The sequence below is a fragment of the Podarcis pityusensis genome, assembly GCF_964106645.2.
Source record: "Podarcis pityusensis genome assembly, chromosome: 9".
NCBI classification, from domain to species: Eukaryota; Metazoa; Chordata; class Lepidosauria; order Squamata; family Lacertidae; genus Podarcis; species Podarcis pityusensis.
This window is the reverse complement of record NC_138034.1, coordinates 68,357,585-68,374,809: the sequence shown is the minus strand read 5'-3', so window position 1 is coordinate 68,374,809 and position 17,225 is coordinate 68,357,585. Positions and strand designations below refer to the sequence as shown.

Sequence of the window (17,225 nt, the reverse complement as noted above, 5' to 3'; positions counted from 1 at the left end):
GGCTTCAGCTAAAATCTTTATGCTAGTAATTCACAGATTAATTCACCACTCCCAATACGTCCGACTTCATCAAGTCCTGCCTCTGTTAGTTGCTGTGATGTGTTCTCTTAAGACATTTTTGCCAACAGCTTAAAAAATGCTAACAGGGTTAGCTCCTTATCTTTCTATCTGCTGTTACTTCTTTCCTTCCATTCCCACTTAAAGCAGACAATACCAGTCGGTGGTGAAAAGGCTGCTCTGAAGAAGAGATCTGTGAAAGTCAAAAGCTTGCACACACACACACACACACACAGAGCCCCCAAGAAATGTTGACTCAATATGCATCGATTGGGATTTATGAAATTCACCCAGTGTCCAAATATACCATGCACCTCTGGGGGCATGTTTGCAGTAATAGCATAACACAGATAATGAAAGATTGGGGGGTGTTGAATTAAGACAAGGTTTGTTACAATTTAATACCTACAAGCAAAACAGGCAACTCTGACATGGTGAAGGAACTAGGATGGCAAGCAGACCAGGGCAATTAAGGAATATCAAAAGCACTGGGATTTCCCCTGCTTGAATACCTTTATAGACAAAAGCATTTTCCCTCCAATCTATCCCAGCTAAAAGTGTATATTACTACAATACAACAATATCATTCCAGATCAACTTTTATAGTTTCTACCCCAAAAAATCCTGGGAATTTTATTTTGTGAGGATTCTCTGTTAGAGACTGCTACGCTCGCCTCTCAGAGCTACAATTCTCAGAGTGCCCAGGGCAAAGGAAACAGCTGTTTGTCTGATAAGAACATACGAAGAGCTTTCCCCCTTAAAGTGGACTTAAAAGCCTAAACTGAGCCTATAGCGGGGTTGAACTGAAAGCTAAGAGTGGATGTTTACTCTGCGATGGGTGCTCCTCGTGCATCCAAGTTCTTTGCAGCATCCACACGGCATCGCTGGCATCAGAATGCCAATTCCATTTCTCACTGCCCCTTCTAATCCAGAGTTACCCTTCCACAGATAATCCAAGCCTACATGGGTAGGCAAACTAAGGCCCGGGGGCTGGATCCAGCCCAATCGCCTTCTAAAATCTAGCCCACGGACGGTCCGGGAATCAACGTGTTTTTACATGAGTAGAATGTGTGCTTTTATTTAAAATGCGTCTCTGGGTTATTTGTGGGGCATAGGAATTCATTCATTTCCCCCCCCCCAAACTATAGTCGTGCCCCCCCCAAAGGTCTGAGGGACAGTGGACCAGCCCCCTGCTGAAAAAGGTTGCTGACCCCTGCATTACACACACACGAAAATACTGTTCCCAATGGTGCGTTTGCAGATTTGGGGGGAAGATGGGTGCTAGCTGCTGAACACAAAGCCTTGTGACTCTCTGTGGAGGGGAATTAGCTCCAGTGGTAGACCACTCACTTAGCATGAATCAACAGGAATGATTAATGGAGCCTTCCCCACTCTTCCTTTTTTGGGGGGAGATGACCCATTGCTTAGCAATAAAGCACATGGTATGCATAGATTCTCCTGGCCCCTGACATTATAAGTTAGAAGGGGGTGTAGAACCACAGAATTGTAGAATTGGAAGGGAGCATGATCTAGTCCAACCCCCGGCAAGGCAGGAAACTTGGCTGAAGCGTCCATGACAGATGTGATTTGAGACTTTTCTCTGCCTGGCGTACTGGAGAGTTTCTGCAAGTCAGTGTAGACAACACTGGGCTAGATGGCTAATAGTGCGACTTGGCAACAGGCAGCTTTCTATATCCCTCCTCCTCTCCATCCCAGTAACACCTAGCAATACAAACATAGCACTCTGCTGCGAATTCCCCCATGCCTAGAGGAGCTGCTGCTTTTGATGACTGGCAGATGCATTCAGCGTGGAAGCACCTGGAGACTCCCAATCTTAAATGGCCACAAAGTGAGTGGGCATTACTCGAGGCACTTGGCTTCTTCTCAGACCAGAAAACGGGACATTTTCTGTAGATCTCTGGCCCCCACTTTTATTTCATTTGGGTGTTAAGGAGTTACTGTGCCTGTTTGAGAGGAGTGGGATCTGTTGCTACGTCTGTGCTGCTTTAAGGGTAAAGGTAAAGGGGACCCCTGACCATTACGTCCACTCATAGCCGACTCTGGGGTTGCGGCGCTCATCTTGCTTTATTGGCCGAGGGAGCCGGCGTACAGCTTCCGGGTCATGTGGCCAGCATGACTAAGCCACTTCTGGTGAACCAGAGCAGCACACGGAAATGCCGTTTACCTTCCTGCTGGAGCAGTACCTATTTATCTACTTGTACTCTGACGTGCTTTCGAACTGCTAAGTTGGCAGGAGCTGGGACCGAGCGATGGGAGCTCACCCCGTCACGGGGATTTGAACCGCCAACCTTCTGATCGGCAAGTCCTAGGCTCTGTGGTTTAACCCACAGCACCACCCGCGTCCCTGCTTTAGTGCTGCTTTAGTAAGACTTTAAACTTGCTTTCTACTTTTAAGCTACAGTCTTCTAGACGCAGCAGACTGTAAAATTCAAATAAGTTGGTTAAAAAAAAAACCCCAACAACAAGATCAAGTAGCTGCCTGCTCTTTATTATCTTTTATGTCAAGTATGAGGACATGGGGAGCCTTGAGGCAGGTTAGGTGGCTCAGGAAGAGCTCCTGAGGTCATGGGGCTGCTGAGAAAAGAGGCATGCAGAGCTTCCAAGTCACGCTATGAGCAGCGCATGCAGAAAACACAGCAGCCTACCATATAGTATACAACCAGGCCTGGATCTGAACAGAAGAGAAACCAAGGCAAGGGTTGCAGGGACCTGTATCTCTCCTATCATGAACTCACCATTGTTATGGCTTGGCACCAAAGGCATTACTCAGCTCTGCTCTGAAATATCCAGTGTATCAGAAGAGCTGGAGGTGGAGTGGAAATCCCAGATATCTAACCACCTGGCTTCCTAGGAATTTGATGCAGGCACTGAGGAATGTGAAGAATTTGGAATGTCCAAGCTATAATTCATAGGCAGCTCTATGGAAATTTCACAGCTGCACCCTGCGTTCCATTCCCTCTTCATTTCCCTCTGCTTTCTCTACTGTCCCTTTTACACCTGACACTCTTAGTTCAGAGATCTGACAGCATATCTTCTGAAATTTAGCTGGCGACCTGTAAACTGGCTTCCCTTCAAACAGGTGTCAAAGCAAAAAGTTGCGCTCTCCCTCCTACACCAGAGTCCTCTCTGGGTCTGCCTTCCTCAACTTGGTGCCCTCCGCTGAGGTGGGGCAAGGCTGGTCTAGGGTGAATCCAGGTCACCGTGGCAATCAGATACGGTAATTAGGATAGCCCCAGCAATGGGAAAGGTTAAACAATCGCCAGCACAGACAGAAGAAAGAAAAGAGAGGCTGCAACTGGCCCTTACACAATCCATCAATGAACTGAGCTCCGAGAAGCAGGAAGTCCTGGAAACATCTCTAGCAGAACCAAGCATGGGGTACATCCCCCCTCCATCCAGGCCAACTTCTTTTAAACTTTAGAATTAGCTTTGGCCAGCAGCAGAGGAATGGAGGGAGAGGGAGAGAGAGACTTTACTGTTGATATGGAAACACAGGAGTCAGGGAAGTGCTGCAAACACTGGGGACAAGGGTTTTTTGTGTAAATCATCAAATCAATGGTCCAGCTGGCTACACTCATCTGAACACATTATGCATCTTAAGCATGCACTTTTCCCCAAAGGCAGGGGAACCCACTTCCCTTCAACGTGCTCTGAGCGCATTTGTAAACATCCGTGCATATTCTCCTGCAGTTTCTATATGGAACTGCATGGAGCTGAGTAGCAAACACAGCCCCCAATGCTGCTTAACCCAAAGTTTATTTAACTTGCATGCATTTAAAATGCAAGCTGGTGTGGGGAGGAGGAGAGGTAGGGGGGGGAGAGAGAGAAAGGTCCTTGAGATTCATCGTCCATAAGGGCTTGCCAAGGACATTTAAACAAAGCACAGAGAACTGAAAGATTTCTGCAGGGTTCTGGGAACAGCGACACCATTAAGGGAGGGTGAAAGCACTTGGAACCCAGTTTCCTGCAGAGCCTTCGCCTAATCCCCAAATAGGAGGGAGTTAAGAAATAAATTTGGGGTCTTTTATGTTGGGAGATACAAGAGTCTGCTCCTGTTTTCAAACAAAACCAGATGAGGGACATTTTTAAAAAGCAGGGGTCCTACCACATGAGTCTTCTCAAGCGTGTGGACCCACATGCATGTATACACACAAACACACACACACAAACTGTATTCCGTGGCTATTGCCCTCACTGGCTTGTATCCAGCACTGTTGTAGCACCAACAGACACCAAGTTAGGCAACTGGACTGCCTAAGGCAACAAAAATGCATCTCCAGCAACTTCAGAACGGCTCTGGGTGCTTTTTAAATAAATAAATAAGGCCCTACTGGAACACAGATTAACCTGAGTCCTGGTTACTGTCTTACCACACTGCTGACTATAACATTCTCATTTATGACATTGCATAACTGAGTCCACTATTCTGATAGCACACACTTGCAGGTTGTTCACACTAGAAATCCCAGGGTCACTAAAAGAAATGGAAACACTATTTTCTGGACATGAGCAAAGTGGCTGAACCCATAAACAGAAAACATGGTCAGGGTAGATTGATTCAGTAACGGGGAGTTAAAAATCAGTGAGACAAACGCTTGTCTAAAACCAGTAATATAAATCAGTTATCCCATTGTTTAACTGATACAGTTCCTGAATAAAGATGCATTCTAACTGGCTGCCAGAAATCATGTCGGCCTGCGGTGAAACAGAACTTTTGTAGAACCTAAGTTCAGCTGACACGGAATACACAAAACTTTTGGAACATGGAATCATCTGCTTAGAGACAAAGTAGGCAATTTGAAATTATTTATTTTTACTCTCTGTGTACATATGTGAGGGCACCAAGCAAGACCACTTACTAGATGACCAAATTTATGGGGCGATACCTAATGTCATACAAGTATAGTTCTGCTCATGTAACAGGTCTTTCCCCATCCTGTCCTCTCCCATAATGCACCCTGAGTCTTTTCTGGATGGTCCCACAAACCTACAGAGAAAAATTTGATGGCGTGGAGGGCAAGGGGCTGCAGAGAAGAGAAATGGAGAGCTCCATTGCACAACTTAAAATATTCTGTGCAGTTGAAAGAGCAATGATGGATTGAGCAAAACAGGGTTTCTAGATGAGCTGGGAAGTAAGCACAGAGTATATTTAACTGCCACTATATAGACGAGTGCTGCGTGGACCTAATCCCCTCCTCTCTGCAGTCGATGGGATTTAAATGATTTAACGTAAAGTGAATGGTGACCTCAGTGTCCGTTCGCTTTGGCTGACTGTCATAAATAGCCATAACTTCCTACAATGAAACATGACCTATTAGGGTAGGTCAGATGAGTGTCTTTCCTCAGTTTTATCGCTTTCTCTGTTTGAGGAAGGATGGGTTTCCATCCTGATGCAAATAAGGTCGTCATGGGCATAAGGATAATAATAAGGCAAATAAAAACAATAAGGAAACTTCAGTATATCAGCACATACTACCCCACCCTCTAGCCTCCGGTGGACAAAAAAGCAAAACAAAACAAGAGAGTGATACAGCTCTCCGATTTTTCGGTATTTATTTTCTGAACAGAATGGCATTTCAAAACAAAGCCTTGAGGATTGTCAAACTTGTAGGAAGCCCAGCAAACTAATGAATGCAAGCCAGTCAGCTGTCATGGGAAAGACAAAGGTCTTTTCATCTACCTCAAGACGCCACTAAATAATGTATTATTCCCTTGCTGCACTTAGATTGACTTCTCTCTCTCTCTCTCCCCCTCTCTCTCTCTATATATATAAGCACACACATATCACCTGAATCTGTCTGGTGTGAGACAGAATTTGAAGGATGAGCATGATCAAATCAACACCCTCATCCACCCACCCCATCAAAATGATTTGTCAACTTTATGAGATTAACAAAACCATTTTGCAGTACTTCAGCTCACCAGAACCTTGCTGTGTGTGTGTGTGTGTGTGTGTGTGTGTGTTGGGATGGATGGGAGGAATTGGTGTTGAACTTGGGATAGGATCCCTCAGACCTCTGGGGTGGAGGGCTCCAAGTTGTCAAATGCTGGTGTAACATACAACAAAAACCTACAACTGATTACGCACACATAAACAAAACAGGCCAATTGAACGTTTCCATCATTTGGTAAACCTTGTTTATCTTCACCTAAGCTTTGTTCTTGCTCCTTGTCTTAGCTAAGGATGAATTTTTCTAAAGCGATTGATAATTAAGAAGTTTGAATGCAAGCAAGAGTATGAGGGAAGGGCGGCAGTGGGGAATGAATTTAGACCTGCAACACCCCTTGCATTTGACCTCCTTATGTGAAAGATAGAGGAAAAACTCTAGAAATTAAGAGCTTTATTCTCCAACAGAAAAGGGGCAGGCAGGCTTGCTTTGGCCTATTGAAAAGCTGAAAGAATTCTGCAGGATCTCTTGGGCAAAGTGATAAACCACCAAGTCAGGAGCCTCCAACTCAACACGACGATAGCCTCTTAAAACAGTCAGTGCTTTAAAAATTGCAACTGCTCACGTTTTCCCTTCATCTTAAAGTGCTCATCTCCTCCTGAGCATCACATTCTTTCCCGGTACGTCTTTGCAAGGAAATGATGATCAGGAATTCCAGGCTTACCTGCTCTTTGTCAGGTTTGTCAGAGATGTCGTTCAAACTAGAGGAAGTCAGGTTTCTGTGCGTCATGGCTGGGCTGCCTGCAAGAACAAGACCAAGGTCTGTTAAAACACCATTTGCTAAGGGACACACAGAGACTCGGGCCACAGCAATACCCGAGCAAGGCAGTTTGCCAATTACATGAAGGGTGGTTGAAAGCTCAATATAAGACGGCTGCTATCTGCTAAAGCAAGTACCAACACCAAGCAATGGCAGAATACATGTATATATGGCAGTCTCTTTTATCCTCAACAATTTCATTTGGAGAAATTCTTGATTCTCCCCACTTAACTCAATAGGAGACTTCACTAACATGCAAAAGGTTATGTTTTCAGAGGCCTTGATCAGAAAACTTTGAACTTTTATGTACATCTAAACCAAAAGTTGACAGAAAGAAGGGGTGAAAGATTTGCTCACTCTACTAACTGAAAATGATGCAAGAAACAGCATGTTGACTGAGCTACAGATTTAGGATCAACATGAGGGTAAAACAAAAACATCCTGATTTGGTTAGCTGGGGGGCACATAATAATCCCATGGAGGTTCCCTTCATCTTCAGCTTGTTTTTGCCTCTGAGTCACATAAAGAACATGCAAAATAAATAAGAGGGTAAAATCAATTACAGAGCTTGTGCATGTAGTGCTTCCATGTTGGGTTGAGATATGGTCCAAACCTCTATTCAGGCACGACTTGATAGAATTAACAAGTCACTAGGCAACATCCTTAATCACTGCATTAGTGAGGGAAGTTGAATTGTAACTCTCCATATGTGATAAACCTTCACCACCACTGCAAGGAAATTATCAGGTCATGTACACAAGGAGGCCTCGTGGGTTCAATTCAGTAGCATCATGGAAATCAGGTCCTACACCCCAACTTTGCAGCTGTCCTGCACTGAACCGACCTAGATACGACGTCAAACAGATGGTTTGGGGCAAGGCTACAGCCAAGGGCAGTTCTACCTGAACATCTAGAGAGGCACAAATACAAGATGGGTGACACCTGGCTTGAGAGCAGTACATGTGAAAAGGATCTAGGAGTCTTGGTTGACCACAAACTTGACATGAGCCAACAGTGTGACGCGGCAGCTAAAAAAGCCAATGCAATTCTGGGCTGCATCAATAGGAGTATAGCATCTAGATCAAGGGAAGTAATAGTGCCACTGTATTCTGCTCTGGTCAGACCTCACCTGGAGTACTGTGTCCAGTTCTGGGCACCACAGTTCAAGAAGGACACTGACAAACTGGAACGTGTCCAGAGGAGGGCAACCAAAATGGTCAAAGGCCTGGAAACGATGCCTTATGAGGAACGGCTAAGGGAGCTGGGCATGTTTAGCCTGGAGAAGAGGAGGTTAAGGGGTGATATGATAGCCATGTTCAAATATATAAAAGGATGTCACATAGAGGAGGGAGAAAGGTTGTTTTCTGCTGCTCCAGAGAAGCGGACACGGAGCAATGGATCCAAACTACAAGAAAGAAGATTCCACCTAAACATTAGGAAGAACTTCCTGACAGTAAGAGCTGTTCGACAGTGGAATTTGCTGCCAAGGAGTGTGGTGGAGTCTCCTTCTTTGGAGGTCTTTAAGCAGAGGCTTGACAACCATATGTCAGGAGGGCTCTGATGGTGTTTCCTGCTTGGCAGGGGGTTGGACTCGATGGCCCTTGTGGTCTCTTCCAACTCTGTGATTCTATGATTCTATGATCTAGTTCTGGGTCCTTGAGGTCAGCGAGTTTAGAGAGCAGTGGACTTAAGACTGGCTTGTAGCAACCATGCGGTATGGCTCTGTTGACCAAACTAAACTAGAAGGATGGTTTTGGGGTACTTAGTCTGCCTGCCGGTCACAGGGCATGTTGTTGCATTCCCCTTTCCTTGTAGTCTGCAGTAGCAGAAGCATCTTAGCTCATAGAGTTTCTGGTTCAAGGATAGGGTCAGTTTTCCCCAGGCAAAGATGTATTTTGGAGCTTTAATTCCTTGGAAGCCCACCATTTTTACATGTCGTCGTCATCTCCAGACTGATCCCCCGACACACAACCACACCCCCTTCATGCACACCGTTTCCCTGGAAAGTGCAACTCCCTTCCCGCCATCCACTTACTTAGCCATCCCACGCTGGGGCTGCGCTGCACCCGGATTTCATCATCCAACGTGCGGGTTGCTAGGCAGGGCACAGAACTCTCAAGCGGGCTGCGGGCTTTAGAGTCGCAAGCAGGAAGAAGAGCACGCATTTGAGAGCAGCAGCAAGGAGGAAGAGGAGGAGGAGGAAGACAGTAGAGTTAAGGCAGAGGAGAAAGAGAAAGGCCAAAGCAACTGCAGAAGCAAGAGAGTTAAGACAGAAAAGCATTCAGACACTCGTGTTAACACAACACAGAGAGCTACGCACATCCGCAGGTCAATTAGAGACCGTTCCAACACCAGATTTTGCCGTGTACTTGTAGAAAACGTGGCACTCAGTGCATTTTCAGTGTTTTGTAATATTTGCCCTTTTGCAACCCTCAAACGTGAAGGACGTCTGTATATACAGATATTAAATATTAAAAATAAAAGGAGAAAGAGGAAATGGCAAGGTACAAACACATAATTGCCACAACTTACTCAGATTCAATCCAGGAAACTAGTTCAAAATCGTGGGTAGTTTGCCCAATAATGAATGTATTACATGGGCTGCAATGTCCTATTTTGCCACCAATGGATTCAAGTTACAAGAAAGGAGATTCCAACTAAACATCAGGAAGAACTTTCTGACAGTAAGAGATGTTTGACAGTGGAATGGACTCCCTTAGGGGGTTGTGGACTCTCCATCCCTGGAGGTTTTTAAGCAGAGGTTGGATGACCAGCCATCTGTCGTGGATGCTTTAGCTGAGATTCTTGGACTATATGACCCTTGGGGTCCCTCCAACTCTAGTATTCTGTGAATGGGATTCCTTCTGAACACCTACGTCCAATGAATAGGTTGTCGGATGCTTCTGTGGCTTAACGCTTTGTAAATAACCACGGCAAATTCTGCAACCAAAGGTCGTAACAGATGGCCAAAACTTTTGCTGTCACTGGTTTGTAACCCGCAACCTGACAACGGTACCCAGAAGAATTTGGAAAGAAAGCGGTTTCTTTGGCTGTTACTCACAGCCAACATGCACAACAATGGGGGGGGGGATGTATTCCATTTTGTAACACTTCAAATAACGTGCCAATGATTTGCATCACCTGGAGAAACGTCTCTTCTTTCGCACACCCTTCCCCTTCTGTTCCTCTTTCTACTCTCATTATTTCTAAACTCTGCTGATGCATTATTCAGCTACTTAGAATAACTTGAATGACACTTAAAGGAATAAAACCCCATTGTTCTGCCCAACAACACGCCTTATTGTCAACTGCTGCCTCAATGCATTTTTAACAACTTTCAGTTTGAATAAGTAATTGTGATGAATAAATGATAAATTCTATGTTTCCAAACTATTGTTTTATCCTAAAGGGTAGCATTGAGATAAAAAAATAATTTCTAGCATGGCTACTAGCTCAACTTTTAAGGCATTTCTCTTTGAATCAATATTTGGGAGGAAAGTCCTTAGGTCAATAGCTCAAGCTGTTGGCTTCTGACTGAACTACACCAACCCAAAGCCCTGCTCTGTTCACCTGCCATACCATAGCCCAGTGTTTCTCAAACTTGAGTCTCCAGGTGTTGTTGAACTATAGCTCCCATCATCCTTTACCATTGATCCTGCCAGCCAGGGATGATGGGAGTTGTCATCCAACAACAGCTGGAGATCCAGGTTTGAGAAACACTGCCATGGCCAATACAGAAGACCCATAGGGCCAGTCATGTCCCAAAGGACTATGATGCCTGAGTCCACAGTAACTTACTAGTTCTGTTCCCAGACCCTCAGATTCTTGGTTCAAGGCCCACCAGACTCTCAGCAAGCCTTTTCTGAATTATCTCAGCCTCTCCTTGCTAGCAGCTGTTCTACCAGTGTTACTGAGCATGCCCACGTAATTCAATGAGCCGGTTCACATGTAACCCTAAACCGTGGTTTAGCTGCACTGTGTGGAGCAAAGTCTTGAGCTTCTGCACTCCCCTCTCCTCCTCCTGTGCAGCCAGAATTTGGTTTCACTTTCCACTAATCCTGGGTTGTTGTTACATACAAAATAAGAAACTGAAGGGTTGTTGAAATCAGCAAAACACAGGTATTGTAGTCCGTTTGTTTAGAAAAGGACTAGAGTTTGTTTTAAACCTCAGTCTCTGGTTCATACAGAACAAGCAGCCAACATTCTTTTAAAATAAAGCTAAACATCAAAAGATTCTCCTACTGGTCATTCCACACAGGAGAAGCTTGTTGCCATATTTCAAACAGTGAAAAGTTTGTTGTTCAAAATTGCAGAGAAAAATGCCATTTTTGAGCCAACACGGGCTACCAAACGTCTGGGTTTTCCCAGACATTTTACCGATTTCCACCCAGACACAGTAAGAGACAGCAGCATTCCGGATATGTCCGGGAAATTCCAGACATATGGCAACCCTAGGTTTATTCTAGCTCGTGCATGTAACGCTAAACCATGGTGAGAACCAGCCCAATGAAAGTCCCACTTGAGTAAAAATATCCTTAAACCAAAATCTAAATGCTCATTAAAGCAGTTCTTTAAATTTTCTCCCTTACCAAATCACCTGCAATGTCAATTCCCTCGCTCCCATCCCATCTTGTTCACCTGTTTACAGCACCAAGTTTATTGTTTGCACTACAGCAAACAAAAGCACCAAGGAAAAGATCTGCAGGAAATATGGAGCATGCAGAAATATGCAGTATATGCAAAGCAGCCTGGAACCAAACACAAGGATTGGCAAAGAGCAGCATTTGGAGATGGACCCAGTTCTCGAACATTTGCATTGAAATACTTTCTTAACAAATAAAATATTCTAGTGTCTATGGGGTCTAAAGGACAAAGAGATGGGGTTTGGGATGTGAGGAATGCGGAACCCAGCTTCTGCTGTGGACTTGCTGCGGCAAGCAACTTTCTCCCAGACCTCAGCTTCCCATCAGTGAAGTGGGAACAACTTAGAGAATGCATGAATCTACCAATGACATAATTCCCACGTCACGCTAAGCCAAACTATAGCTTAGCGTAACTGCACTGAGAGAGGAAACTATGAACACTGCATTCCTCTCCCAGTCTTGCTGCCGCCATAGTACCTGGAGCTAGGCTTAACGTGTTATCTGGGCCCAGGCTCATGCTTTGTCTCGCTTCAGATAAACCATAAGTTATTTAATTTCCCATCCTTCCCTATTAGGGCTGCTCCGGATAGCATTGCAGCAAGTTGGCTTCTGAAACAGTTGAATGTATGGACTCTATGAACACAACCCTTGCTAAAGATGCTACTAATTTACATTAATAAGAAAAAAATTAGCAGAAGCACTTATCATTGGACAGAGTAGCCAAACACGAGATAGGTGAAACCACCTCTAGAGACAAAAAGTACACAGTGCTAACCACATAATTCAATGAAAGCCCCACTTCCTTGGACATAAGATTTACAGTCAGAATCAATTATTGGATGCAGATTTAAACAGCATAGCTTTAGCAACAGATTTACTACAAATCACTGCATGCCAACAAATTTATAGAATATTCTAAATCAACATATATGGAATGAACCACATGGAATTATTTTTTTCCTCTAAAACATGAGCAAATCATCATGCAAATCAGGGCTATCTACACTGGGGAGTGAGGATTGCAAGTTGTTCCCTTTGGAGGGCTGGCTTTCAATGGAAAATTTTGATCAAATGTTGTGTTTCACATGAGTGTTTCATTTATTCATTTTATTGATCTATGTTTATTGATCATGCACATTAATGGAGATGTACACATGAATAAAAATGAATGAATAAAACCAAGCACTCATGATGGGCCAGGAATTTAATAAACAGTATACTGTATAAAGAATTCAAAAGTTTTGTACTAGGTTGTTGAACAAGATTGAGAGATGATATACTCATGGAAGGTTGACTATCCATTTTACCAATTACACAATTATTTGTTTTTCTCTGATTTGCTACTTTAAATTATTCTTATTGGATACTTGGTAACATGCATATGATTTTAGGTTTGAGCCCAACCTTTTGCTTCACCCTTGTGTCATCTGTTGGGGTATGTAATTCCTTGTTGCTCAGTCTACTGTGGAAGGCCACAGGTTTAAGTGCAGGGGTTTTTTCTGTGTGCCTTCCCTTTACGTGCAAAGCAGGTGTCTGCTCCACACCTGTACGCATGCTCTTGGTAACACATTGCTGCAAAGCACTTCAGAGTGTTCCAAACCTTTCACATGCATGATCTTGTGATCCTTGCATCGACTCTGCAAGAACAGACTTCTAAATGAGTCCGCAAAAATGAGTGGAAGGGCTGAGAGCTCTCTCCCTCCTGAATGAGCTTGCTGCATTTCTTTGCTAGAGAGAAACCTCTCTCTTCAGCAGCTCACAAATAAGCCCTACTGGGCTCAATGGGTGCCTACTCTCCAGGAAAGTGTCACAGGATTGTGCCCTAAGGCACTTAATATCCACTAGAAAATGAATGGTAGGGCACAGACTTAAAAGCCACCTTGCCTTCCGAAGTCTGCATCTTAAAAAGTCTCGGATCATGCTATGGTTCAACAAGCCAGGTCAACTGAAGTCCAACAGCCAATCTGCACATTCGCAGCAATCATATTATGCTGCCATGTTAGGTCTACCCCACTAAAGTCTGCAGATGGGGAGTTCAATAGTAAAATACTCAATAATCCCATGCATTGTAATTTCCTCGTAGAAAAGTAGAATATAAGAGCAGACTATTTTGGAAGATTTCTCCCCAGCATGCTCATTATTTTTTTTACATGCAATTCATTATTTTCTGTTCTTTGCATGGATAGCTCTTGCGCCACTTGCAGTGTTAGAATTTAAGAAGGTTCACAACAACTGGCTCTGGCTTCTGCAGAGTGCATCACACTGAAGCCAGAAATACCTGTCTCCACTCTCTCTAAATCAGCCTTCCTCAACCTGGTGCCTTCCAGATGTTTTGGAGTACAATTTCCATCATCTGGCTCAGCTGGTACATCTGTGCTGGTAGGAAATATTGTCCAAATCATCTGGATGGAGGAACCAGGCTGAAGAAGGCTGCTTTGTATACTTACCAAGAGGAATTCCCCCAACAGATAAAACATTTTGCTTATCACAGCCTTGAGCCAAGTACTTTTTATTAAAAAGATGCACCTTACCACCTGCATTCCAAGAAGGAGCGCTTCTTGGAATAATAAAGTGTGGAGGGGGGGGGGATGAATATTCACATGTTGCAAGTTTTGTTGAGATCATATGAGAATCCATGATTCTTGGCTTTAGTGGTTCTCTCCCTCTTTTCTTCAATCAGATTATTTTTCCCTCGCATGTTGAGAAGCAAGAAAAGTCCCCTCTCATCCCAGCAGGGATGCACGGCCTTAAACAATGCTGATCCCCACAATAGACAACGTCACTCAATCATGAGATTTCAGAAAACAGTGTTAACTAGGTTCCCATACACCTCCATTGTCGTATGTCTCGGTTCTCGAACGCTGAAAACCCGGAAGTAAATGCTTCCGTTTTCAAATGTTTTTCAGAACCCGAACATGCGACGCGACTTCCACTGAGTGCAAGAAGCTCTTGCAACCAATAGGAAGCCGCGCATTGGTTTTTGAATGTTTTAGAAGCCGAATGGGCTTCCGGAACACATCATGTTCGAGAACCGAGGTACCCCTGTAGTAATATAGATGATGATTGCTCTGTTCACCTTTTTTGTGTTTCTGAAGTTTCTCAACTCAACACTATTGAACTGTTGAACTTTTATCCTTGAGGACTAGAGAGGATCCCTCTCTTTCTAGTTAATGCACTTGTTTCCCAGAATTCTAACAAAAGCCTCCGGAGCTGGGGGGTTGGGGTGGGACCTGTCCTCTGGATATTGCTGGACTACAACCCCCATCATCCCTGATCATGGACCATGCTGGTGGGGATGATGGGCGCTGGAGTCCTACAATATCCAGAGGACTATGGGTGAGTCACCCCTGCTCACAGAGGACTATTACACAGCCCATCTGCTATTTTGCACACCAACACTCAAAACGACTTCAGGACAATTTTCACCCGCCATTACAGTCTAACACATTCTAGATAGCTCAATGTGTCATAGGCTGCATTCATGTGGCAGTTCATTCCCATTTTCCTGACGTTTCCCTAACTGCTAATTTTCACCTTCTATTTCAGCTTTCACATGACATAAAAGCCACTCCCGGGAATATAGTGGGACATAGTGCAAAGTTAGCACTCAATTCCACATTGTTTGCAAACAGATTTTTCCCCCCTGGAAGCCAATAACATGGAAATGAGTGCCAAGCTTGTGTTCCATTTCTGGAAGTTGATTTTACACCACATGAACGTTCCAATATAATGAGCTACATTAAATGTCGGGGAAACGGGATGAGCTGCTGTGTGGATGCAGCCCGATTCTATTCCGGAGGACACATCGTTGTTTGTGTTGTGCGTTTCGTGCGTGTGCCACGCCAGGTGCTTTACTGACTAAAGCAGACTAACAAAAACGAAGCGCGCCCATGTCTCTTCTCAGTTAGCCCACGGAGATATGGTTAGAGCGATGCGCCACAGCATTAAGAAGCCTTCAGAGCCCATAACTGATACATCCGTCAGTATGGTCTGCTACTCTACTTGTGGGGTTAGATGCGTTGCCATGAGATGGTGATGGAGTTAGTTGGGAGCAGGGTTTCGGTGGGTCTCTACGGGAAGGCCAAAGCCCACTGGCTTCTGCATTACCATTATCTGGGTTGGTAAACATCCTACTTGCACTGGAGACAGTCTTCCCGATGTCGGCCAAGGAGCGCAGGTTGGATTTTTTGGTCTGGTGGCGATGCTTCCTGAGCAGGGTGTAAGTGACCTTGTCCTTCATTTCTTGCTTCAACAGGCCTGTCTCGATCTGGTTGTCAACAACCATCTCTGCAAACACGAGGATTTGGGGAGAGGGGGAGGCAGGGAGAGAAGAAAAGGAGTAAATCAATGTAAACAAAAATAAAAATGGTTTCAGAGTAGGCTGGTATGTGTAAGTTCACATACGCATAGGACTGGGCAGTATCTGGTTTTCAACATCACGATATACCACCAGCGAAACATTGCAATATACTGATATATCACAATGTCTGAAATAAGGGTGGCGCTTTGTAGAAGCACTGGCTGGCTTCAGGGGGGTTTTTTTTTGCATCACTCACATACACACATACACATCATGATGTGCAATATATTGCCAGGTCAAAAACTATGAAACAGGTATCATGATATGGACTTCAAACCAGTTTTGGACAATGGATTGATATATTGCCCAACCCTCTACACCAACCTTTCTCAACCTGTGGGTCCCCAGATGTTGTTTAACTACAACTCCCATCACCCCCAGCTAGCAAGGCCAGAGCTCAGGGATGATGGGAATTGTAGTCCAACAACATCTGGGGACCCACAGGTTGAGAAAGGTTAGTGTACACTGATGTGTTTTAATCCTTAAACAACAACAACAAAGAAACTAGCAAGAGGTATACAAAGTGGGAGTTAGGAGTCCCACAACATCCAGGGGACTACAGATCCCCCACTCCTATCTTGTAGACTATCCAAGATACTGAACGAGATGAACAGGCACACTATCAAGACAGCTGAGACCCCAGCAACTTTTGGGTCATCCTCTCCTTGAACTGTTTCCATCCCGGTAGGCAATTAACTTGCACCTAAAAGAACTGGTACCCAAGTTTGCTTGTTTCCTCCTTCCTCAAAATCCATTTTCCTTTTGTGTTATGTCTTTTTAGATTGTAAGTCTGACGGTAGAGGCCATATTGTTTTCATTGATCTGCAACCCACCCCAGGAAGCTTGGTTGCTGTTGCTGTTTTGCTGAAAAGCAGCATAAAATAAACACATGCCCAGATCCAACATCCCATTCAACGGACCAGGTTGGTTCTTGCGATGTAGAACAGTCCAAAGCACTGCGTTCGAAAGCACCTACCTACTACCTGAGGGAGCGATGAGGCCTCCAGATCCAACATGATCGACCCTTTCTCTATACACGTCCTCAACTCAAACAAGCTGTGAAGGGACAATGTGGCAACGTGTGGTTTGCTCCACCTCTCTCCACCCTGTTCCACTTTCTCCTCAAACTTTATCCACCTGTGAGAGAGAGAGAGAGAGTTGAGAGAGACTTTGTAAGGATGAACTTACAAAGAAGCGCTGCTGTATGAGCTTTCAAGAACAAGCATCTACATCATCAGATATTTCATTAAGAAATTCATGCCACAACAAATCCATTAGTCTCAAAAGTATTGCAAAGTTCTTTCCCTCCTCTTTTTACACGTTATGGCTTATTTATATACCGATTTTTGGGCTGACGGCCTTTAAAATACCAAATAAAATATGCATAACATCAATTTAAAATGATATAAATTAGCATTTGTTTAATTAAAACAAAC

The 17,225-nt window shown here is 44.3% G+C and overlaps 1 protein-coding gene across 5 annotated transcripts in view; it reads right to left on the bottom strand.

The window, feature by feature from the left end:
- The window catches only part of SLC4A4 (solute carrier family 4 member 4), a 355,256-nt gene that overhangs the window by 226,281 nt on the left and 111,750 nt on the right, over window positions 1-17,225 (bottom strand). For 2 of the 5 annotated variants that reach the window (XM_081020707.1, XM_081020706.1), the window contains 3 exons: window positions 16,766-16,926; window positions 15,564-15,716; window positions 6,691-6,767 (listed from right to left, as the gene is read on the bottom strand). In XM_081020707.1, the coding sequence (XP_080876833.1) occupies window positions 6,691-6,767; window positions 15,564-15,716; window positions 16,766-16,926 (391 nt within the window). Of the gene's footprint in view, window positions 1-6,690; window positions 6,768-8,821; window positions 8,918-15,536; window positions 15,717-16,765; window positions 16,927-17,225 lie in introns of all 5 variants that reach the window. The other 3 variants (XM_081020704.1, XM_081020708.1, XM_081020705.1) reach the window with 2 other exon arrangements.